At 41.2% G+C, this 24643-nt stretch overlaps 1 protein-coding gene across 4 annotated transcripts; it reads right to left on the reverse strand.

Annotated features, from left to right (window-relative positions):
- Window positions 1-127: 127 nt before the first annotated feature.
- ACOT9 (acyl-CoA thioesterase 9) lies at window positions 128-23364 on the reverse strand. 4 transcript variants are annotated; one of them, XM_063392955.1, is made up of 16 exons: window positions 23016-23364; window positions 21464-21555; window positions 19849-19875; window positions 16878-16923; window positions 13124-13294; window positions 12994-13031; window positions 10904-10987; window positions 10264-10367; window positions 9389-9462; window positions 7311-7378; window positions 6392-6503; window positions 5217-5307; window positions 4353-4438; window positions 3488-3575; window positions 3150-3300; window positions 128-2891 (listed from the first exon to the last, which is right to left on the reverse strand). In XM_063392955.1, exons 1-16 carry the CDS (start codon window positions 23027-23029, stop codon window positions 2833-2835), a joined length of 1305 nt encoding a protein of 434 aa, XP_063249025.1. In that variant the 5' UTR covers window positions 23030-23364; the 3' UTR covers window positions 128-2832. The 4 variants fall into 4 exon arrangements, with proteins under 4 accessions (XP_063249025.1, XP_063249026.1, XP_063249027.1 ...); XM_063392956.1 differs by lacking the exon at window positions 23016-23364 and adding an exon at window positions 22503-22663; XM_063392957.1 differs by lacking the exons at window positions 16878-16923; window positions 23016-23364.
- Window positions 23365-24643: the final 1279 nt, after the last annotated feature.

Here is a 24643-nt window from a genome sequence, read left to right on the forward strand (position 1 = left end):
ATTATATAGATAAGCTTACTACAAATAAAAAGATTTTCTAGCAATTCCTTTACGCTTCTGTGGTAATGGTTAGTCACCTACAGCAGTGACAGGCTGGATATAAGTTGCAACACAAACCCAACAAGAATTACTACATTGAAATATTTTAATTCTGTGAGATCTGACATCTTTCTCACACACACACAAAGGCACAAAGCAGCATGCATACCCTTGAATAAAGATACCAGAGAGGGACAGCTTGGAGTTACCATCTCGGAGTAAAAAATACATGAATACATATATATAGCAATAAACAGAAAAGCATGTATCTTTAACATATGTATATATATACACACACATTCTGTATGGCTGTACATACATTCTGTAATGACTGTCATTGTGATATATGATTAAGTTACCAGGAACTTTGAGAACACATCAATTCTTCTATGCATCTTCATTTGTGGCATTCATTTTCTTCACTGTGTCCAGAGGTCCTGAAGTCACACCTTTGTCCATACTCTATTACCTCTTCTGCTCTCCAACCCCTTCCCAAAGGCTGAATTTATAAATCATGATAAATTCATCTTTAAATGCAGCTGAAAAGTCACCAGAGGATGAATTTGGTATCCCCTTAACTTGTATGTGTTATAAAAAAGTGATCTGGGTAGAATCACTGGGTCAGTGATAAAAACCTGCAGGTACTCAGCAGTAAAACATAGTTCTGAAACTGATCCTTTCATTTCCTGCTTTCCTATTTATTTTTTATCAGTCAGTATTGATCTCTGCAACAACGGGGAAGAATCTGAGATACAATTTCAGTTCTTTATTTGTGGTCAGTCTAATACAGTCAGCTTTAAAAAGTAAAAACCAGGAAAATATGATTTATCTCCACAGCATCATAACCATTAAAGAAAAAGATTTTTGATGTCATAGAGCTGAGTCAGCACTGGAGTGTGGCTGAAGAGAGAAACTCTGTGGAAGGAACCAAGGGCTTACCATGAGGGCAATGCATCAGTCTGCTCTGGATCAGGCCACAGCCCTGTGCCTCCTCTGGAAAGCCATCTAACCCATCCAATACAGCAGCTGAATCTTAAGAAGGAAAGGCTGATGTGTAACATGCTGATTATTACAATGCTCAATTACAGTTCCTCACAGGAATAGCAAAGAGCTGCTAGGGGTCATGAACTTCATGCCATCCTAGCACCAAAGGAAACTGCTCCTAATTGGGACCGCCTCAGGCTTTCTTACTCAGAAATAAAAGCTCACCATGCTGCTTTATTTTATCAGCATGCTTCATGCATCTGTGCTGATTAACATAATTACTATTTGCTGCATCATCTTTTCAAAATATTTCAAACCTCACAGGGAAGCCAGAATCTCTTCTTGTGTATTGTAAGACATCACATTTCATCCATTTAACCTGAGCCCAACTCCTCTTTGGGTGTCCTGATCAGTTAGGACATCAATCTTGATGTGAAGGTACCAGAGATCCGGTTTCATGCTTGTGACCTACTCCCTGATAAAAGTTGATGCCTCCCATCCACTCAGCTTCCTGATTTCATGAAATTGGGCTTTATGTGCCAGAAATTGGAGATTATTAAAACTTTCTCCATTACAGCAGAAGCACTTCAGTATCAAGTACTCTGTTGCTGTTATTTATTTGCCATAGTTATGACCACTATGGTGTCCCCTGGGTTGGGGAAGTTCTCTGTCCTTCACAGGTAAACCTTTAGAGCTGTGCAATACTCATGCTGCCCTACAGTCCACCAAGGGAACAGATAAATAATCCAGCTGAGGAGGACACCGTCCCTCAGTGGGATAAAGACCCTCCCATCATTCAGCAGCTGACCTGGGAGTTGCTCAACACAGATTCTCAGTCCTCTAACTGCAGTACCAAATATCACCATTCCCACTTGGGCAGCATTTTACCTTTTTGTTCCCAGTCCTCAATAAACCAAAATGTTCTGTTCTACAATGCCATTTCCCAGTCCTACCCAATCTCACCAACAAGACATCTAGTCTCCAAGCAACGAGAAATAATTCACTAAGTTATATATTAAAACAAACAAACAAACAAACAAAACAGAAGAGACTGGCAAGAACACAGAGTGTCAGAAAATACCATCTAGTCACCTCATTTCATTGCAAAAATCAGTTTCCTCCCAAGGAAACATGAAACCATCCAAAAAGAAGCTGCGATAACCTTGTAAAATCCCCAGTGATGGGAAACACTTGCTTTCCACTGTGCACACACCAGCAACTTCTGAGCCTCTGCTGCTGCTTAGATGAACGTGTCCTTGTTCAGAGAAGATTTATGACCCTTAATCTAATTTACACAAGAATGTAGGTAAAATTGCTTCACCTGTGTGTATCTACTTATTGCACACCTTTTTCTGACAGAACTCCTATCCCTTATCAGGGAAACATAAAGGAGAGCTATTAAGGGAAAGACAGCAGATGGTGACAGGACAGCAAAGGCTGTCATGAGATCTCTCAAAGTAGACAGAGTCTATCCAAAGCCTAAGACTGTATTTTTTCAGCCTCTTTTCGTAGCATTGGCATGTAAAAGATTTCAACAAATTCTAGTAGTAAAGAATAAAAAAATCCAAATATATGCAGATACATGAAGAGTACTGAAAAGGCAGGTTTTGGTGTGGAGTTTGGATTTGGTTGGTTTGGGGGTTTGGTTGGTTTGATTTTGGGTGGTTGTTGAGCTTTTCTTTGAGTATTGCAAGCACCTGTCCATTAGCCACCAAGGTGACAGCTCCTGCCAAGACAGCATGCTGCTGCACTACTGCTGCTGCTGCACTGCTGCTGCTGCTGCACTGCTGCTGCTGCACCCAGTGCCTGTCAGATTTCTTTCATGACTGCAGTGAAGTGTCGCTTCCCATCCAGAAACAACATGGACTCTGAAATAAAGTGGAGAAAAGAGAGAACCACATTAGTACCTTTGTATCAATACTGGGCAACTACAACTAAACAGGCTGGCAAAAGAAAGAAGTAATCCACACTGTCATCAAAGCATAAAATCTATGTGGTTTGCCATGAAATTCTGTTAAATTATTTAAATGCCAATAGTTCATCTATTAAAATGGCCAGTGTTCCAAGAGAAAAAAATTATTCTTTTTTACAGAGTTATGATGACAACATATTAATGGGATACTTGCCTCCATATGTCTTAGGTACAACTCGTGGGACCTCATTTTCTGATATAAATGTAAAATGGAAAATATTGGTAGTATGGTGCTCCCTGGTAATTGCATTGTAAACTTCACTGTGTACTCGAATCTGGATGTAGTTTTTTTCTGTGTAACAGACCTACACAGTTAAAACAAGAGTTAGAGCTTGTAATTGATCACCAGTGCTGAAGACTGTAACAGATTTCATAATATCATTTAACAAGAAAAGTCAAGCACTCCCATAACACATTGTTCATTATCAGTAATTAACACTGGTGACAGCAAAGACAAGGTCTGCTCCTTTTCAAAAGGAGATCAACTCCTACCTGCCCAGAAAGCAGCAGTAAGGATCCAACCTCAACTGGCTTCTGAAACATGATATCATCAACAGATACAATAAAAGGTCTGGAACTCCTGAAAAAGCAAAAGAGAATTTTCTTCTCAAGAATAAAAGGTTGTTTGCAGAAATTAAAAATATCTACTTGTCAGCATTTTGATGAAGGGTTACTAGAGAATAAATCTCTTCCTTAAACAGAGGCTACGGCAAGTGTTAAGGAGTTATGTCATCACTGGAGGAAATCTCTCACACCAGTGAAGTACACACTTTCTAAGGATACATTATTGCAGTGCATTGTATCTTATGACTTACACTTGCTAGACAATCTTCACGCCATCATTGCTCAGGCCTCAGTTTTTCAAGCACTGACACAAACCACTTAACTTTGTATCAGGCTTTGCATACCCCATCAAACTTACACATAGACCCTTTGCTGGGTGATGACTTCAGTAACATTTCCTAAGCTCAAGCAGTTAATAAAGAAGCTTAGAACCCACTCCTCTTGTGTACTGAATGAAAAGATGTAATATTTATTTGATAGAATGAAAATGTTATATGGTTAAAAACTCCATCTCAACAGCTTGGTAAGATATAAAGAAACAGAAAATGGATGTGTTTTCTATCTTGACAAGTAATCTTAAAACCCAAGGTCCAAGAAGCAAGATGCCCATCTCTCAGTAAATATGATAGATGCTCCAAGTAAAGCAGCACTGTGCACTAATAGTGCATGGTTCTACCAGACACTGACATTTTTTCAGCTCAGTCTGTCATTAGGTTGGTTAGCCTGGGTTCCCAACCTCTGTGTATGAGCAAAATGCTCTGGATTATATAAATACTGCAGGTCCAAAACTCACCCATAGCTGCAAGCAGTTGCCCATCCCAGTTCAAATGCCTTTCTCATGAGAAACCCCCCGAAGATCCTATTGAAGATGTTCCGTTCCTGTACATAGAAACAAACACCAAATTCTTTTCAAAGCCTTGTGCTGAAGTCTGCACTTCATCCCACAGTATTTAACAGAAGTCCCAACACCTGAATATATAAAGAGCACTACTGAAATATGTATGTAAAATTCAAAATGCCCAAGGCAACTTTACTTAATAGGAGCTCATCTGACTAATATGACAGCATAAGATAACAACTCAAAATTGTATCAGCAACCAAAGGCCAAACTTTTTGCTAACACTTTGCAAAGGAATTTCTTTACACAGAAGGAACAGCCTGGTAAGAAAACAAGGTCATTAAAAATCATCCATTTTGCAGTGGTAATCCATACAAATAACAAAAAAGTGGCAAAAGAAACTAGGCTCTAAATTGCAAGGACTGCAGAAGCCAAACAAAGTAATGGTTTGACTAATCTTAGGCCAAAACTCATAATCATAGAATAGTTTGGGTTGGAAGGGATCTTAAAGACATCTAGTTCCAACCTCTCTGCCACGAGCAGGGACACCTTGCACTAGACCAGGTTGCTCAGAGCCCCTCTCAGTCTGGCTCTGAACATTTCCAAGGATGGGGCACCCACAAATTCTCTGGGCAACCTGTTCCAGAGCCTTACCACAATCACAGTAAAAAATTTCTTCCTAATACCTATTCTAAACCTCTCCTCTTTCAGTGTAAAGCCATTACCCTTTGTCCTGTCACTACATGTCCTAGTAAAAATTCCCTCTCAAAGTTACTTCTTAAGTAACTTTCTGTAATTCATTAGTATTTTTCAAAATACCTCAGGATGGCAAATCTGCAGGCCTTTTAGCTTTGCATCTTCCATCCACACTGAATTGGGTGGTAATTTACGACTCCGGAAACTCACTGTCCTTTGGAAGAGACAACAAACTTTATAATCCACAGAATTAGAAGAATTCAGCAAGCCAAAAAAATATAAATAGCAAATGCAGACACATCCTAAAAAACCTACAAAAACACAGAACACCAAAATAAACCCAAAACAGATATGGTATCACTAAACACTGTTCCAGCTGACCTTGAAGCCTTATCTAAAACTGTCTTTGATTTGTTACTGCAATAAACCTATGCTCCTGATCTTTCAAAAACTTTTGATAATGTTCAAGTTTATGTGAATAAAGAGGCTTGAGAAAGGTACATGAAAGAAAAGATGAATCACAACCACAAAGTGCACACTTTGTCAGAAAAGCCCTTGCTCTGTTTTTCAAGTCATAATAGGAAATAAAAGCACATGGTGAGCTAATAGAATAATTCAACATCAAACAATGCAGATGGTTTTTGAAGTTTTCAAACCCAAACAGAATGTGTACAAAGTACAATTCCTAATTGTAAGGGAAAGCAGGTCTGCCTTTAGTAAACAGCTTTTAAAATATCAACTGTATAGGCAATGAAGTTAAAGAAATTATAAATTATCACAAATACAATACCACATTAAAGTCATTAGACGTTGTTCTATCACTATTGGCATCAGGTGACTTCACACCAATCTCAAGTATAAGAGAAGTATGCTAACAACTCCCTCAAATAATGCTGCCAGGTATTCTACTTAAAACACATTGCTAGGTTATTTGGTTAAAAGGTGGCGAATTCCTGTCCTCACTGATTTTTAAATTAGGTATCATGGCAGAAAACTGATTGTGCAAGTCATGACTGCAAAACCATTCCATTCTCTTATCTGGTTAAACATCATTAACTTTTTTCCTAGAATTATTCCTAATAGCTTTTTTAGAACAACAGAAGACTCTTCTAAGAGCTGCAGATGTCATATTAAAGGTCGTACCTGCATTTCAAATAAACTGCCACAGAATTTAAATGTGCATTTGTTCCAGACTACCCTGTTAAAAGCACCCACTCAAAAGACACTTTTCTCTTTCACAAGATTTCAGTTCTCTTTCACAAGATTTCAGTTCTCCTTCACCGCCCCCCCCTTCTTGCCTCGTGTCCAGTGTATTAAGGAATATGTCATGCACAATGTTTCTTTCTTCTGCAGTGGGAGCCATTTTCAGTAAGGAAGCAGTGCTGAATTCAATCCTCTTCAACTTGTTCACTGAATATAAAAAAAAAAAATTTAAAACCCCATAGTATTAAAGTTCAAAGAAAAAACAAATAATGGATCTGATGATTTTAACCTGAAATCAACTGTCTTTTCCATTTTTCCTTTTCCCCTGTATGTTAAAAGCTGTAACTTCATGGTCCTATAGACCCAAAGAGAAATCTGGCTTTTACAATTGACTGCAGTGAAATAAAAATAAAGCAGACGTTTACTAATACCTCACCAATGCAATGAAGAACTCCTACACATATTTTATGACACCCACACACTGTTTCTACAGAAAACTTGAGTATTGCCCTCAAAGTACTCACAAGAGTGAGTACTCACAAAGTATCTAACAAGAAACCCTAAAGGACAATCAGCTTCAGGTTTTACCAACAGTACAAGAATGGAAGTTTATGACAGAACTCATTACCATAGGCTTCAGTGATTGAAATTTTAGCTTGAAAGATCTTCTGTCCAGTTTATTTAGACTTCAGTGTTTTTCTAATTCTCCACTTTAAAACACCAGTTTCAAACAAATAAGGATGGAGCTACATGCTCTTGCCCCTGCTCTCCCACTTTTCTTTTCCTGAGTTTCTTTCCAAAAGGAACATGGGCACACAGACAGGTGAGAAGGTGTGATGTCCTGCAGGCCCACATGAGGTAATCAGTTGGCCGGAGCCCCTGTGCTGCACTCAGATCCAAAGCAGAGGGAGCATCCTGCTAACTTTAAGTAGCAGAACTCCTGAACTTTGCTTCCTCCCAGCTGTTAAGTTGAAACCTAGGCAGATGTGCATACTACCAGGAAATATGACATACATTCCCCTTGCTTGAAGATTTCTTCCTCCTCAGGGCTCTCAGGAATGAGTGGATTAACAAATGCTGGCCTATGGACAGGAAGGATTTTTTAAAGTCACAAACTTTACAAGAATTTGTCCTGTAAATACATTATTAGTCTTCCATTTTTTGCTTACATATACAGTACAAGATGAAATTACAAACTTCAGGTTATATGATAAAAATAAATATGGCTGCCAACAAACATCAGATTAGCTTTAACTCTGAAGAGGGAGTTAACTAGTGCAATCGGGAAAGAGAAAGAGACACATCTATGGTTCTCAAGAAGCTAAAATTGTACTCATAAATTATAATGAAGATTGTTCAAGAAGAAAGCTGTTCAGAAACGTAGCAAATGAGAACATGATGACCTAGGATAGCCTAAACCAAAACCTGATTGGTACCATTCCTCATGGAATAGAAGAAGCACAGTGCCATAGCTAGCAAATGTTTTTATAATGTACACGTTCCCTTGACAGCCTTATCAACAGCCAAAAGCTGTTCACCACGTGTACCACTTATCAAAGATTATGACATGCCCTGAGCACAACATTTCTATGTTTATTTTACCGCACAGATAAGTTTACTTTAACCTAATTATATAACATTTAATTATTTGCACAAGCAGAAACAAACACTTGTTTTCAAGAGGTGTTCTTCCCCATAATTTCTAATTATTATTTTTCAACTTTCAACATTTACACAAAAGTTGAGAACAACATACATATACATACATGCACACACACACACACAGACCTGCTGAACAATTCACCTCTCCCCAAGCCTTTACCTGGGGCGGCAACAAGAGGCAGAGAGGAGCTTTGCTCTTAGAACAAACTGATCTTTCCTGGTTTGTTAAACCTCTAGATTTTGGAAATCCACCAGCTCCTTCTCCATCACAGAGCTCATTTCCCCTCAGCTCAGCAGACTTCTACATCAGCTTTCCTGGCCAAGCCCCAAGCTGCTGAGACGCAAGTTTGCTATGGTCCCAAAGCCACACAACCCTGTTTCTGTAGGGCTACAGCCAACCTAACACATCCTGTACCTCTCTGAAGGGTTTTGACCTCACATAAATCCCTCCTTATATGGCCAGAAAGCTTCCAAAACACAGCTGGCCTGTGGCTTGTACAACAGCTGCTGAAGTTTGCATCTATCTGCACAAGTCCATGTAGGCTGGGCCTCAGTCAATCTGCTGCTGTATAATTACATCAGATTTGATGATGATATTTTGAAAAATTAGTCTTTAAAATGGGAACCACAGTATCATTTGTCTTCTTTATGTATAGTGTATTCACTGGTTCTAGAAAAATCTGAAGAAAATAAACCTAGAAACTACTTCTAATGTTATCAGGGCCACATAATTATATCAAGTAAAACCCCTTCATTACACAAATCTTTGTTAAATACAAGCAATTATTTAAACTAATTAGAAACACAGGAATGTCTGCTAGTTGGGCAGGCTATATAGAAAAGAGGTAAGAATTACAGGCAATTTTTCTGATGCTGGAGTCATAAACCTAAATGGCAACCAAGAAGCCTTTTATTGTAATAACTAAGGAATTACAGAGAAAGTAAAACCAGGAAAATAGCAAAATAAGTGTCTAGAGTTTTTTAAGTTCTGTAGGAATACTTACCAGTCGCATCTTAGTTACACAAGCAAGTTTTAACCTGAATTATTCTGATGACACCTATTAAGTGTCTATTAGGGAGTTAATGGTATTATTCACTCAAAGACTATTTAACCACCAAAACTCAATCATGAATTCAAACTACTAGAATGCAGGTGGGTTTCTGGCAGGCTCATTCACTTCTGTGTTCATTCACACCAGTAACTCAAACACACAAAAAAATCTGTTTTAAAAAAGGGTCAGATCTCAAGACTACCAGCAAATCCTGGTATCACGACTGCTAAAAGGTTCATATTTGCCAGCAGAAAGCATCACCTATGTGGTTTATTTACCACCTGTCTTATATGGCTTCTACACATACAGAGCAAGCTGCCATGTTTGCCATTTTCAGCACAGCAGAAGTCAGGAAACTTTTCCTGTGCTACAAATTACCGTTTATTCTCTGGGTCCCGGGCCACCATGACAAAAGTTGCATCTAACACAGGCCTGTAATCACCATCAAGGAGCTAAAAGAGACAGGAGAAAATACATTACTGAATCCTAAAACTGGAAATGTGGAAATGTGCTTAGCAAGCTATTTAGTTAGCATAAACTATTCAACCATACTGTTAATTCTGCTTAGTTTCACATTCTGTCAATATTTCCAACACTTGTCACAATAGGTCAAAGATAAGGAAATAATTAAAACTTTCCATTTCAGGAATTCTGCAATGTAAACATTGACCAGGGAATGCTTATTTAAAACTTTGAGCTGGGAGGGGAGGAAATCAACAGAGTCATTGCAAAAGGACCCACTTAACCTTTACTCTGACAAATATCTTTTTTTTTTTGATATGCCAAATTGCCAGTAATGCCAGCACTGTAAGGAGTTCAGAACAAAAAGGTGTAACATTATCTTCTACATCAGAGACTTAAGGAGAACAGTTGAATTAAAAAAATTTCCCTGTTTACCTGAAATATCACAGAATCATAGAATCACAGAATGATTTGGGTTAGAAAGAACCTTAAAGACATACAGCTCCAATCCCCCTGCCATGGGCAGAGACACCTTCCCAGATCAGGTGGCTCAAAGCCCTATCCAACCCTGCCTTGAACACTTCCAGGGATGGGGCATCTCTGCTTCTCTGGACAACCTGTTCCAGTACCTCGCTGTCCTCACAGTAAATAATTTCTTCCCGCTATCTCAGCTAAACTCGTTCTCTCTGTTTGAAGTCATTCCCCCTTGTCCTGTCACTATATGCTCTTGTAAATTCCCCCTGAAGCACCGCCTGCCTGTCCTAAGATGGAGAGAAGTCACAGGAACCAACCTGCAGCATGTGCATCTTCACTTCCATGGAAGTCTTCCCAACCCAAGAAACATTGCCTGTGAATTTGATGTCACAGTCTGGATGTATAATCTTCTGGCACAAATCTACAAGACAAACATTAGGGGCTACTGGAGGGAGACACAACACTCACAACTAATACTAGACAGGCCAGATCCTCCAGGACCTTTATGTGATCTGAAAGTGGCAACACACACAAAGACAACCCAGAAAAGACAGTTGTTGCAAGGGACCACAGTGCTCTGTCTGCAGTTTCTGCCTCTGCAGACTTCTGAAGCCAGAACAGGAGCAGGAAGCAAGCACACAGGTGGGGTGTTCAGCAGAACAGGCAACACAAGCAAGGCCCAACTCCACCAGAACAAACACTGTTCAATAATGAACTAAACACAAAAGTGCAGGAACCATGAAAGTTGCATTTTGAAAAGAAATTATATATGAAATGCTGAAAAGCAAAACCCACTTCTTGTCAACAAAAGCCAGAAAACTTCAAAGCTGAAACAAGATGAAGTGAACTAAACAGGAGTGAAAAAGATATCCTCAATAACAACCATGGGAAGGCAGTAGCTGATGAAAGAGTAAGACAAGCAGATGAAACTACTTTTTTTACTTAGTTGCCACTTACTGATTTTATCCACCAGAGCTGTAACTATGGATAAAGGAGATCTTTGCTGCATTTCCTGCTTGGTGTGAGTGTAGCAAATAAGAACTGTGAAGAGATAAAAAATGGACCCAGCTCTTTAATAAAAACATAAGCAGAGCAGATCAAAGTCATCTTTGCAAGGCATAGGAGGTACCTGGAAAACACAAACTAAAGTATCCTACTATAGGTGAGCACAGCTTCCACATCTTCATGTATGTAACACATGGGATTGCTGTAAAGAAAACAGAAGCTGCTGTCTCAGTTTTATGCATATTTACTTACTACAAAGATAAATTTAACTAAGCATTTCAAACCAGCTCATCACTTGACTTCCAATCCAACATAATCTCTTTGCTCTATCTCTGCAGCTCCCTGTCTCAGACTCTTCCTATCTTCTATTTTATTTCATGAAGGCTGTCCAAGGATACATGCTATCTGAGGACTTTTAAAATACTGATTCCTTTAAAGAAGTGGAGATTAAATAAACTATGCCTTACAGGCACGAAACCATAGTCAGAGGTATTTATCACACTGCAATTACTACTAGCCAAACCACTATTTAAACTAATTAGCCTTGTTCATAAGAGCACATCCCAGAAAACAGACTCCTTGGAGTAATTCAATGCTGCGAAGATGGGTTTTTTTCTAATGTTTGTGTAATTTTCATTCAACACAGATCTTCATTATCAAAAATATCTGTCTTGTACTTAATGAGATAAGAGAGAAGGAATCCCCATATGAACCATTCACGTCAGAGCTGGAGTTGATGATCCTTGTGGGGCCCTTCCAAACCAGAACATTCTGTCATCTGTGATCTGGAAGATCTCTAGCCTTCCAAGTAAGCTAAGATTTTTTTCCCTATGTTTACTGAAGTCACAATTCTAAAACCTGTTAAGCCTATCAACCTATTATATCAATATGACCACCCTGAATATTGTTTAACTGAATCTTGATTATCCAAAACAATACATCCCCAGCGGAGCTGACTGGAGCCCAGTATGACTGCAAATAAGGCAAAGACATTCTGTGCTGTCACAGGAAAAAAATTAGATTTTCACAGATTTCTGAGGACATCAAACAAGGCACAGAAAGAAAAACAGGCTTATCTCTAACAATGCAGAGTAGCCAACAGTTTGAAGTCTCCTTTCCTAATTCAGGAAAGATAAACCAGTATCTTCCACCACCCAGGAAGAAACACCAGTCATGCAGCTATTTCATCTCTCCTCAATACACAAGCATTCATTTCTTTCTCTGCCTTCCTCAATTTTGTCCATCTGGACTCTCAGAAGGAACAGAAAAAATATGTCCTATTCATAAGTTTCCCTTAATAAACACTTAATTCTTTGTAAAAAACCTCCATCAAAAATCTCCCAACCAGCTATGGAACTCGGATGAAGGAGGAAGTCACCTGGTGATGTTTTAAGAAAAGGTATTTCCTAGTTCTATTAACCCCACATTTATAATACAAAAGAAAAAGATGGTGAACTTTTAAAGACCACAAATAAAGTAAAAGGAGAAAAAAATTTAGAAAGCTAACTCATGAAATAATTGAGTTGGTTTTATTCTTAACAATAATTTGCAGATACACCAATTGTTTTTAATTTGTTCTCAATGGATACAGTACATTCTTTCCAGGCTTTGCTCTCTTCTCCCCAAAGGGAAGATTAAAATATTTGTATCTCATAAACTGTTGGTGTTTTGGGCAGTTTTTGTTGAGGTTTTTTTTTAAGATTAAAAAACAGTAAATTTTCATTTTCAATACGCACTCTGCAAATTTCCTCTGAGTTCACACTCAATGCAAATTCATAATCTAGGACCACTGTTCAGTAAATTATTTTTGCAGCTGGTCCTTTAAAAATGTGACAGAGGCAGGAAGCCGAACAATTTTGCTTCCATCTGTTCTTTATCATCCTTCCTTCTCTTTCAGTACCAGTGTCTTCCTTTTTTCCTTCCCTTCTGAGATGGCAGAATTATGGCTTTCCCTCCAAAGTCATCCTGTGTGTCACACCAACCAGTGCTGGGCAGTAATCAAACTCGCTTTGTGCAGCCTTTACAAGGGCATAGGTACATACCTCCTAAACTGTCAAGATCCTCAAGTATCCTTCCAAACCTGCAATAGAGGGGTTTGACAATTCAATACTGACGTACACGGCAAGCAGAAGTTAACAGTTTCCAGTAGGTGTAACACGGTTGCTTTGTTACCTTACGCTGTTGTGTACATTCAGGTACTTTTCTCTTATTTCAGGCTGACTTCCTAAAGGTAGAATAACTTCCAAGTAGCTATCCTTCATTCTCCTAGGAGGGAGATCTTCCTGCCGTTTTGCCAGTAAAGTATGAAGAGCTTTTCTTTCTTGCATTGCTTGCACATGATCCCTGGTAAGAAAAAAAACCCTTTATTCTGAAGCAGAAGAAGAGAACTCAAACCCTAACTAAAAGATGTCACCTCAATTGATTATTGAAGTTAAAACTAAAAAGTAGTAGAAATAGCAAGACAGTGAGTGTGTCTTGAAAAGAAAGTGAAATGCACAAAATGAGAGATGCTAAGCAAGACCACTGCAGAAATCTTTGAAGTAGGTTGTGTACAAGTGGTAAGCACATACTTCATATTAATGAGATGAACAAAATGCATCTAATTCTGAATGCTACCAAAATCATTCCCCTTGAAAAGGACAAACCACATGTAATTCAACATATGAGATTTTGTGCCTATTCATGTCTCCCAGAGCTACAGTATCACAAATCTTCCCACATTGCCAATTTTAAAGAACTGACCATCAATTTCCAATCTCTCCCAAGAAGTAAAGTAGATGTACAGTGTTGGCTAGCACTAAGAACAAGAGAACTAATCTGCTAAGACCTGCCATCATCCACAGGTGAGTTCCCCCTTTGCAGCATCAAACAGGTGAGTTCTAACGGCAAGATAAAAGACAAAGAAAACTAACCTACTTCTCTCTCTTCCTACCCAGACATCCTAAAATTATACAGGAAAGTTACAGAAAGAAATAACACAGAAAAGGAAGAACAATTCCTTCAGAGCCGCTTTTCCAGCACCACCAACTCAGAGGGGCTGCAATTCTCACAATGGAGCAGGGTGCAACTTACTGTCCCTTCTTTCCAGTCTACCAAGCTGACTCCTTGCACAGGAGTTGACAAGATGTAACAGTCTTGCCCAACATGCTCTCTTACCTGTCCAAAGTTCCCTCCCCTTAACAGTGCAACCTGACTGAATAAAGCAAGCATTTCATAGCATCCCTAGAATCAACACCCATCTATTAAAAACCTAAGGGTTAAACATGCAACAGTTCTGGTATGAAGCCAAGCACGAAGCAAAACTATAGATCCATTTCATGGAGCAGGAGAATGCATGAAACACTAAGCAACCAAACTTAATGGTAAATTTCTGGATGCATGCCATTCCTTCAAGCTGTGCTTGCTGCATTGCTGAGATTTCAGTGACACTGTGTTTAACAAAACCAATTAAAAAAATAAATAAAAACAACAGAAAACCTTTTCACCAAAAAGAAATTTTGTCTTAAGTTTTGACTTTGGATGAATTCTGGGTATTACCCACTTAATATGAAGGCTTACTTGGCTTGAGTGTTATTTCAGAAAGTCAAGCTTCAAGGTATTTATATTCCCTCTTTTCTGTTTAATAAGTTCTGGGGAAATACAAATAATCCATGATCAAAGAGAGTGAAAGTCAAGCAGAAAACTTGAGTTTGTTTCATTTGTTTGTTTGTTTTAAACATGAGATGTGGTTTCTTCATCTGGGCAACATGACTACCATGGAGTTCAGAGGAAACAGAAGGATAACAATCTCCAGCAGAGGCTTAATGTTTAAAGTCATGCCACTGCACAGGAATGGAATGACTGGATTGCTAAAGTAAGGTGCAAGGTCCAAGATGATGCCTCTTCATGCTTTTTTAAAAAGTTTTTTCCAAGGTTTTTCAGTGAAAGGCTTCAAAGAAATTAACCAGAAAGTAAATCAGAAATTTGTCTACAAATACAAAAACCCTAACAATAAAAATTTAATTATATTCTGTTTTCACCAGCTCTATCCTGGTTCCTCTGAGGTCAGCAGCAGAATTCTTTTCTTCCACTTCAGAATGTGCTCTTCAATATGCAGAAGTATTAGGCTCAATGCAGTAACATTTTTCAACAGACAAATACTGTTACACACTGCAGTACTAGTCATACAGCAATGTTAATTTATCTTAATATTAAGTAGTACCTGCCCTAAACATTCTGAGGAATGTTTATATATTTCTGAAATGACCACAACTCCATCTAGACTATCTCTAACAATGAACACATTAATAGTTTAAACTACAATTTAAGTACTAAACCAGAATAAACACATAAGCAAGGTATTTATTTTTAATAATGAACACAAAATGCCACTGGCCTTTACAAGAGAAATCAGAAACCAAAGTCTCCTTTTAGCAAAATCAACAGTTAGAGCTGTTCCTCCAACATGCATCCCTCCTCTCTCCCAGCATTCCAGATATGTGTACATCACTCCTTCCCTAGCTCCCTTTTCAGGACCCCTATCAAGCTGTTCCTCAGATTTGCCTCTTTAGTCATTCTGTGACCTAACTCAGTTAAATCCCCAGCTGTCCAGTCTCCACATATATCAACTCTCTGACACTCTATTTTTAAAGTGGGCTCTCAAAGGCTACACAATCCATGTCCACCAAACCTCTCTGTATTAAACCTGTCATTCTCAGGCACTCCTATCTGTGGTCTCTCCAGCTTTACTTCTTCACTGTAGCTGAAGGATTCAGTACTCTGCAAACCATTTCTGCTGTATTTCGTACAGCATGAGAGAAATACCTGTCTCAGAAAAACACTGCTGTGGTGATCCTGGCCTCAGTATGCTCTCCCTCCATGATGGAAACAGTGGGGGGAAAAAAATACATGGAAAATCAGACTTGACCAGAGCACTCTAAAAATCTCAATTTTCAAATGGTATTTCCACATGGCATTGTTCCTCTTCAGCCATTCTGGGATGTGGGAAAGGCTTTTTCATAAAGCCCTATAATTTCTAAAGCCCTTTCTACTTGACTTGATAAAAAGTTCAAGCCCCTCATGTTTAGATACTACTCTTACTAAGCAAAAATCAGCTTCCCAGGTTCAGGCATTTTTGTTAGAATGCCTAAAGCTGTGTTTAAATAAACTGAGTCAGAAGGCCTGGACACATCAGACACCTCACTCAGGCAAGCCTCTCTTCATTTCCTTATCACTGAACGAAGCAGGAAATGACACCTCAGCAAACACAGCCAAAATTAACAAAAAACATGGGACCAACCAAACTGCAATGTGTATTCCTCCAGACTGCTATACTGACTTTTCCAGACTGTAACAGCAGAGGGCTAAAGTCAACTCTGACTTATTCAATGGAATGGAAGGGGAGGAAAGTAACTTGAATAAAGCCAAACCAGCAGTTATTTCAAGTATATGTAAATTAATCAAAAATTAAATTAGAGCAGACAAAGCAAATGCTTCAGATGTTCCTGGTTAAGGAGACCCTAAACCCAAGCTGACCATTTTCCAAAGAGAGATGGGTGCCATTCAGAATGCAGCCTGCTACAGTGAACAAACTCAGCTGCCTCTGAATCCAGTGCAGGATAAATTCACAATGTGGGCAATCCACCTAGAGACAACTCAGGAGGTAACAGCAACACAGCACTGACAGCCAGACTCCACAGCTCCTGGCTCCCATTGGATTTAAAGCTAGGACAATCCTGTAAGCACCAAGATCAGGTATTTTGTTTCTGACAGAGGAATCTGAGAAGTTTGTAATCCACAAAGTACCAGCTCAGAAGCCTTGTTTCAATGACCTTTTAGTGGGATATTTTTCTTCCCCATCAGCAAGTTTACTATTGGTAACTTCCACAAGCCTGAGCTCCACCTTGGTTTCACAAATGAAGTAAAATACATGGAATGCACACTGTACCTCCAGTTGGTAGATGCTCCCACTATATCCCTCAATTTGCTCCGCACTAGAAAAAAAATCAAAGCAAATCAAGCTTAGTTCAGCATGTGACAAACATGAGGTGGCCTGGTGTTAAGAGGCACAATCCTCATCCCAGAACAGGAAAATTAAGCAAATTCATGCAAATAGCAGCCCAGTAACAAAAGTTTGGCCAAATTCACTGCTGCTGTTAGTTGGCATATCACAGTAATGGGTTGAGTAACATGATGCCATAGCTTATTGCATACAGTCAACAAAGAGTGTTTGTTAGTACAATCAGTCACCTCCAGTGGTAATTAACAGCTGAAAGACAGCATGGATCAAGATTAGATTGGGGAATTTTGACGTGAAAATATTATAGCCTAAACACAAACTGGAGATAACACAAATCAGAAAGTCATAAAAGAACTTAAAAGGGAACAGTGCAGCTGGGAAACAGGAAATGAGAATACAAATTAAATAATCCCACCCACAAAGGCAGGCAGGCAGTATCAGCAGACTGGTTCTTGCCAGGGTTTCATAGCCCAAATTTTTAGCAGTCTGAAAGAACACAGTGTTAAGACACTGAACATGGGTCTATACAATTTATTCCGGCCCTGTTTGCACTCTCAGAGTTAATACCAGCTCTAGAACTACTAGTTCTGCACAAGTTTTTCCTAAATTTCAAGAATGATCCACACAAGTGTCTTTTCTACTCTTTCTTGGATGATATTATTAAGTGTGCTAAGGCCCCATCAAATCTACCAAACTACTCCATGGCTGTTGGGCAGGTGAATGTTGGCTATTTGGAAACACCTGAAAACAAGCAGCCACTATTCTCAAGCTCAGAATAGAAGCTGAAAATTGAATAGAATGGATTCCATACCCATTTGCTATGATCTTTGATACAAAGAGGTTCAAATATTGGGACGTATCAAGGAAGGGCAACCAAAAGATATACAGAATTTCATGGCAAATTTGAAAGAGGCTGCTGGTGAGTCACAAGCTGATCCTTTATCAGGCTTGGCATTTTTCAAGCTAAATGCCTGGTCAGAGTATTCACACTGATCAGCAAGCTGACCTATAAACCATGGAGCGAGTCTAGCTGAATTCCTGGAATTTACATCATATTCCACTCTCTCAGTCAGATCCACTCAGCTCTGTTCCCTCCTCCTCAGCCACTTCAGCTTCTGCCCAAGTCCCCCCACACCACCACTGCTGCTACACCCCAAACCTGCCCTTCCCTGCTCCTTCCCCTGCAGCCCCCAGCCCCTGGCCCCACACTCCCAGCCTGTTTCTGCTCTGCCTGCCTGCTGGAGAAGCAGCAGCCTGAGCCAGAGGCAGGCAAGGGAATGACTGCCAGGCAGCACAAGGATGCAGGGACTCACCAAGAGCCAGCAAGCACCAGGGTCTGTGCCTGACCCCAGCACCAGCTCTGGCACCCTAACAATCTATGGTTTGGAAGCTACTTTTCACAAAATTTGGGAAATATATTTCTCTTTGAGACTGGTGGTTCATCTGTTTTGGCTGACATCAAAAGGTTCTGGAGGGAGAGGAGGACAAGAAGATAGGCAGACAAAGACAAGAAATAGATTGCTTAGGCCTCATTTCTTCACAAATTTAGGCTAAAAACATGTTTTGAAATTAGAATATTTCTACTACTAATTCTAAGAACTAAGAAAAAAATTTCAAGGAAAGAACCTGATTGAAAATCTAGAGTTGATTTCTTTTGGAAACAGAGGAGTATTAATTCCATTTTCCTTAATCAGCAGCAGTCTTGCTTACAGAACAGATACTGCTTTCTTGTTACTCATACCCCACCTGTGAAGCTGCCACAGCATGCATTTGATCAGTACAGTGTTAGCAGAAACACTGTTACAGCTTCTAGAACACAAAACCTCAAATCTTCAACAGTGTGCAGACTGTGCTGGGATGAACAGGAAATAAACAGCACTTTCTCTTTGTTTAAACTAAATTAATCTTCCTTTTCAACTCTAAATTTAGAGGTAAAAAGCTCTGAAAAAAAAATCTCAGGTCCAAACCTGCAAAAATCTATTTAAGCTGTTAGTCCCATTTAATACATCTGATTTCGGTTTTAGGTATAAAAATAAATATTTTCCAGGCTGAGAACACATTAAAGTTTTTATCTTAACAATAAAAAGGACAAAGTGTAAATTGTTTCTAAATGTTGCCAAGCCAAATCTAGTCTATTTTATGGCTCATAAGTACACAGCTTTTAACTTTTTCCTTTTTTCCCTCCTGGGAAGACTATTTTGCTCTTCTATATATTAGAAATTTAAGTAAGTAACAACAGAAATTTAAGTAAGAAAATTAAGCACAAAAATCTATAAGCTATTTCTTTTCTTAACTGGCAAATGTCTTAATTGTGCAAAACAGTTACAGCAATGGGACTTCTCCATCGTGCTCACATAGCATACTGACAGTATCTCCTAAACTGTGATCAGTGGATCATCACTGCCAGAGCAGCAGGGTCTGAGGTTCTTTTGCACTGTGCTGTGAAAAGGACACAAGGAGGGCAGCTGGGCAAGATCCCTGCCCTCATCTCTGCCAGTGAGATCCATGCCCCTCGTGCTGGTGCCTCCTCAGCTGCAGCCAGCTTCAGGCAGGCCACCAGCTTTGGTACAGAGCTCGGGTGAAGGACACAGATTCAAAGCCCAAAATGAATCCAAGCACTGGGGGAGCTGCTGCCATGAGAGATTTTGTATCCCACAAGCCTCTCAGAAATATTTTATCCAGCACTGCAGACAGAGTGTGCTGACAGAGATTTAGTGAAACAACACTGCCACAGTAAAGACCAGGGCCATTCACCAAAAGCAAAGGGGTTTTAAGCAAGGCAACAGAGAAGAATATTGGCACTTCATTTTTCATCAATGCTAAAGTAAGGAAAAACAGTAGCTGAGTAAGTTTAGTGTTATAGCAAATATTTTAATATGTACAAATTACCACAACACACCATTATTCACATGAATGGGTGACTGTCCTGTGGAGTACAAAACACAGGTTAGATTAACAATGAAAAGAAACAATGCAATTTACATCTAATAAGGAGTTACTTGATTGTTCTACCTGCTTCAGTTCTGTTTAGGCACATGTTCCTTAATTTTAGTAACTGCAGGCACTCTATCCTTGCCTGATTTACAGCCAGTAAATTAAATGCCTGATTTAGCCAGTGTCTTTTTGTTTTAACTCAGTTTGTCCTTCCCTTTCAAGCCAGTTTTCCAGTTCCCTGTCCATTGTCTCTGTGGTTTCTGCTTGCAGTGTAATCCCAAATAGTTCTTCAAACTTAGGGCTACCATGTACTGTTGGCTAACACTGTTAACTTTGGAAAGAGGATCTGGAGCATTTTTCAGGAAGTGGGATGAGAGTTTCTTCAGAGGAAAATTCCAGAGTCCCACTTTATGTAGCCTTTGGGAGAGCCATGGAAGAAGTGAGGGCATTGAAAACAGAACCCAAAATTGTGAAAAGGAAGCATGTGAAAAACTAGTAAGAAACAGTATTTGATGTTTTGTGAAAGCATGGATACCAAATTAAAGGTATAGTTTACATAACAGTACAATAGTTTCCATATCAGCAAAACTTTGAACAATTTTGGAACAGAATCTCAAATGTTTACAGTTATTGTAGTCCACAAAACATTAGTACCCCGTGGAGTACCAGGATGACCTCACTCTTACACTATTTCTATAGTGTTTCTGGACTTCTAGATGGCATAATTTTCAAATATTCAAATAAACAACCAGGGCAAGTTGCAAGTATGCAACATTCTGTATCCTTGCTTCTCTCCTTTAACCTCCTAAATCACCATTAATTAACAACAATGAAAATAAGTTCTCTAACAACCCTAACAAATAACCCTCATTTTGTCTTTTACTGGATAACCAGTAACTGTTGGTGACCTCTATTTAGAAAACAAAGGAAAAAAAGATCTCAGAAATAAGCAGAATTCCATGAAGGAATTATTTGTACCCAGCTCCAGCCTTTTTCCTCTGCTCTTTTCTCAGTACAAGGGATTAGAATGCAAGAAAATCTTTTTAAAAGCTTCTGAAACAGGAGCATTATGGTTTATAACTGTTAGAGCACTGAAACAAACTTTCAACACAAAGCTCTATAGACAAGAGCAATTTCACAAGGCAATGCTGCTGATCCGATTAAAAGATTTCTACAAGTTTGCAAAATTAACAGGATTGACAGATTAAAAGTTCTGGATGGTATTATTTCCACTCAATTCCCCATTTCTTGGCCATTCTCTCCAGTCTCATTGTGCCTATCTGCACTTCATTGACCTTCTATCAAGACCCAAGCTGAGCAGCAGTTATCCTGCCAGAAAAGAACCAAGCTCTGCCAAGGCTGAAGAACTAGAGGAGCCTCTAAATTTGCAATTTCATGAATTAGGCATTTGTGCCATTCACTTCCAAACACACAGTGATTTTCTGCTGCTTCCTAAACACTTATACCATGAGCTAACAGGTAAGGGCACATTCATTATCCAAAACATATTAATTCATGAAGGGACACCATCTGAAAAAATAACATCATTAAATCTTCTGGACTACAGCCATTTACTTTACCTTTAGCCATGTCAGGAAGCTCTGGGGCGGCACTGCTCCCAGAAATGAGTGTCCTCGCCAGAAGAGAAGGAAGCTTCCTCATGATGCACAACCTATAGGCAGAGCAGAAAGGTTTAGTGTCATTAAAAATAATCCCATGAAAATAATTTCGGATTTAATTTTGGAATTATGCTGGTGCCTTCAGAAACACCAGTCCTTATTTTCAGCTTGTTTTTTAGAACTAGATACTATCAGTGCAATGGTTCCAAGACAGTTGAAATTCCAACTGACACCTCTCCTTATATAAAAACAGGAAAGAAGAATGCTTCACTGGCAGTAACTGTTCTCTTCACTGACTATCCAGATGCCCTGAGACAATTTAGACTCAACACCAGCTTCTACCCTGTAGCATCTTAACACAGATGGGGTGCATGTGCCTCTAGGAAATCATCCATTACCCTAACCATACACTTCTCCTGCATTCAGTGTGCACAGCAGTGGAAGGTGGAATATACCAAAAAGGATTTCACAAGGTCTCACAAGCAGTCGCATTCAGCTAAGCCTGGTTTTCTCCTCCATGGCTTAGTACTGCAGCAACTCAAAAAAAGCCTAAAGCGTAGGATATAATCCTCTTAGCCATTAAGCAAGAAAGGACAACCATGAAACCCTTCCGAGAATGTAATCCACCCACAATTCACTAAGTGTTCTAATAGGTACTAGCCAGCATACTCCTCTAGGCAAGCATAACTGTGGTAACACAGAAACACACAGAGGGTGTATAAAACCTTGTGATAGTTCACAGCATCATCCTGGCAAGGAATATTGATTGCTGGCCCCTTAATTTTCCTCCTCTAAGACTGGGGTTCCACCTCAGAAAAGGAAAGGTGGCAGGTCCTCAGGCACCAACAGAAAAGCAAGGCCATCTACACATCTCTCTCTCCCTCTTCACGTACACATATATACCACGTACACACAAGCTTTCACTGTCTGCAGATACAAACGGAGACCTTAAGAGAGTACAAGAGAACACAAACACACACACGAAAAAAAAAAAACAAACTCTGAAGGCAGCCGAGTCCCGTATGCACCAGGAATGACGTGAACAGCGATGGTGGAACGCCTCTGTGATTCCTGCAGCCTCTGAGCTCGGTGTGTCACGGCACGGGCAGCACACCCCTTCCCGCTGCAGCCGCACCCCGCACGGCCGCCCCACGCCCGGTGCCCCAGCCCGGCCCGGTGCCCCAGCGCGCCCCGGTGCCCCAGCCCGGCCCGGTGCCCCAGCCCGGCCCGGTGCCCCAGCGCGCCCCGGTGCCCCAGCCCGGCCCGCTGCCCCAGCCCGGCCCGGTGCCCCAGAGCGCCCCGGTGCCCCAGCCCGGCCCGGCACTGCCCGCGGCGCTGCCCGCGTTTCGGGGTGCCCCGCCCTGGCCGCGCCCCGAGCCCCTCACGGCGGGGCGCGGCGCGGACGCGGGTCCAGGGCTGGGCCACGGGCTCCCCTGCCCAGGCCCGGGCCCGCCGGGGCACCGTCTGTCCCGGCCGCCATTCCCCACCCGGACCGGAGGAAGGGCCGCCTTACCGGGTGGGTAGCATGGTGCTCGCCGGGGCTGTCACAGCGGGGCCGCGCCTGCCCCAGCCACACGGTCCTCCTGCAGCGGCGACTGACAGCGGGCTCCGGGCCGCCCGCAGCTGGCAGCCTCGCCCTGCCCACCCCGGGATCCCCGGGCGGCACCGCCCGGCCCGGCCTGCCCCGTGTCCCCGTGGCCGCGCAGCGCGGCCGCTCCCCGGGGCGGAGGTTGGGCACGGCACCGTTAGTCGTCGGGCGGGCCCGGCAGAGCGGGCGGGCCCTGCCGGGACTTGCTTTTAATAAACATCGCTATTTTTTCTTTTTAATGCTCCGTTTTTTCCACTGTGCCGTGAGGAAGGCGGGCTGGCGGCGCTCAGCTGGGCGCTGTGCCCGGAGCCTGGGGCGCGCCCCGAGCCGTCACACGGCCGTGGGGAACACGGCCTGCTGCCCGGCCCGTCACTTGGTGGCACTGCTAGGGAAGGTAACAGAGAGCCCCAGAGTTATCTAAGGAGAAGAGGCTTAAGATCTTGAAGAGTGACGTTATCACTCTGCAATTCCCTGAAAGGAGGGTGTAGCCGGGTGGGGGTCAGCCTCTTCACCGAGGCAACCAGCGACGGGACGAGAGGCATAAACTGCGCCAGGGCAGATTTAGGCTGAATATTAGGCAGAGCAATTTCTTCACAGAAGGGGTGTTTAGACGTTGGAATGGACTGCCCGGGGAGGTGCTGGAGTGGCTAAGGAAAAACTGGGTGTGTCACTCAGTGCCGCGATCTGGTTGACACGTTGGTGTTCGGTCACAGGTCGGGACCGATAATCTCGGGTCTTTTCCAACCTAATTGATTCCGTGAAAATAAAGCTGCGTTAAATAAGCTGTGTGCTTAGCACAGGCGAAGAATCAATTCGTTCAATTAATCAGGAATATATTTTTTTTTATTATTCCTGGTAGCTGAAGAAACTTAAGAGCAGAGACGACATGGGGCGTGTGGCAGAGGGACAGCCCTGGCTCTGTGCCGAGACACCACAGAGCCCACAGGGACCAGAGCACTTGCCAAAATCGTGTCTGCACCTCCTCGGGACAGGGACAGATACACGCGTCCCGGTGCAGCCCGGGGCTTCCACACCAACAGCAACATTTGTGGCTCGCACTGCCATTTCAGCCTGCCAGCAGAACAGAGGGTACAGGAGGTACAAGTTAGCAGTGAAGTTGTTAAACACAGCTGGCTGAAGACTTAGCAAAACACCAGAGAGATTGGGTGAGGATATGAGTAAACATGGCAAACACAAAGTACATTAACCAGAGTATTCGTTACATGTAAGGGTAACACCCGAAACTAGATGGTCTTTAAAGTCCCTTCCGACTGAAACTGTTCTGTGATTCCGTGAAAAAGCTGAGGGCGCTATTGCAGAGCTTCTCGTTCATCTGGTCGTGGAAAAAAAATGCGGAAACCTGATAGGCATGCGTGCTTGAAAGTTCAAAAATCAAGGTGCCATGAAAAGAATCACCTCTGGGCAGTGCAGAAGACTGTGCCAAAGACAAAACCGTGACTGTGATACGTGATAAAAACACCTACTCACTGTACATACCCCCACTAGTTATAAGAAAAAGTTTTGATTTCATTTGTTGCTTTTAAAAGCCTGAG

This window comes from Prinia subflava, chromosome 3 (genome assembly GCF_021018805.1).
Source record: "Prinia subflava isolate CZ2003 ecotype Zambia chromosome 3, Cam_Psub_1.2, whole genome shotgun sequence".
NCBI classification, from domain to species: Eukaryota; Metazoa; Chordata; class Aves; order Passeriformes; family Cisticolidae; genus Prinia; species Prinia subflava.

What these genes read in the sequence shown, in the direction of transcription:
- ACOT9 (XM_063392955.1), bottom strand. An exon ending in GCTTCCTGACATGGCTAAAG is followed by an intron (nt 19,876 to 21,463) that starts GTAAAGTAAATG and finishes TGTACTCCACAG; the next exon opens with GACAGTCACCCATTCATGTG. An exon ending in GCAACTGCTTGCAGCTATGG is followed by an intron (nt 3,576 to 4,352) that starts GTGAGTTTTGGA and finishes TTGCTTTTTCAG; the next exon opens with GAGTTCCAGACCTTTTATTG.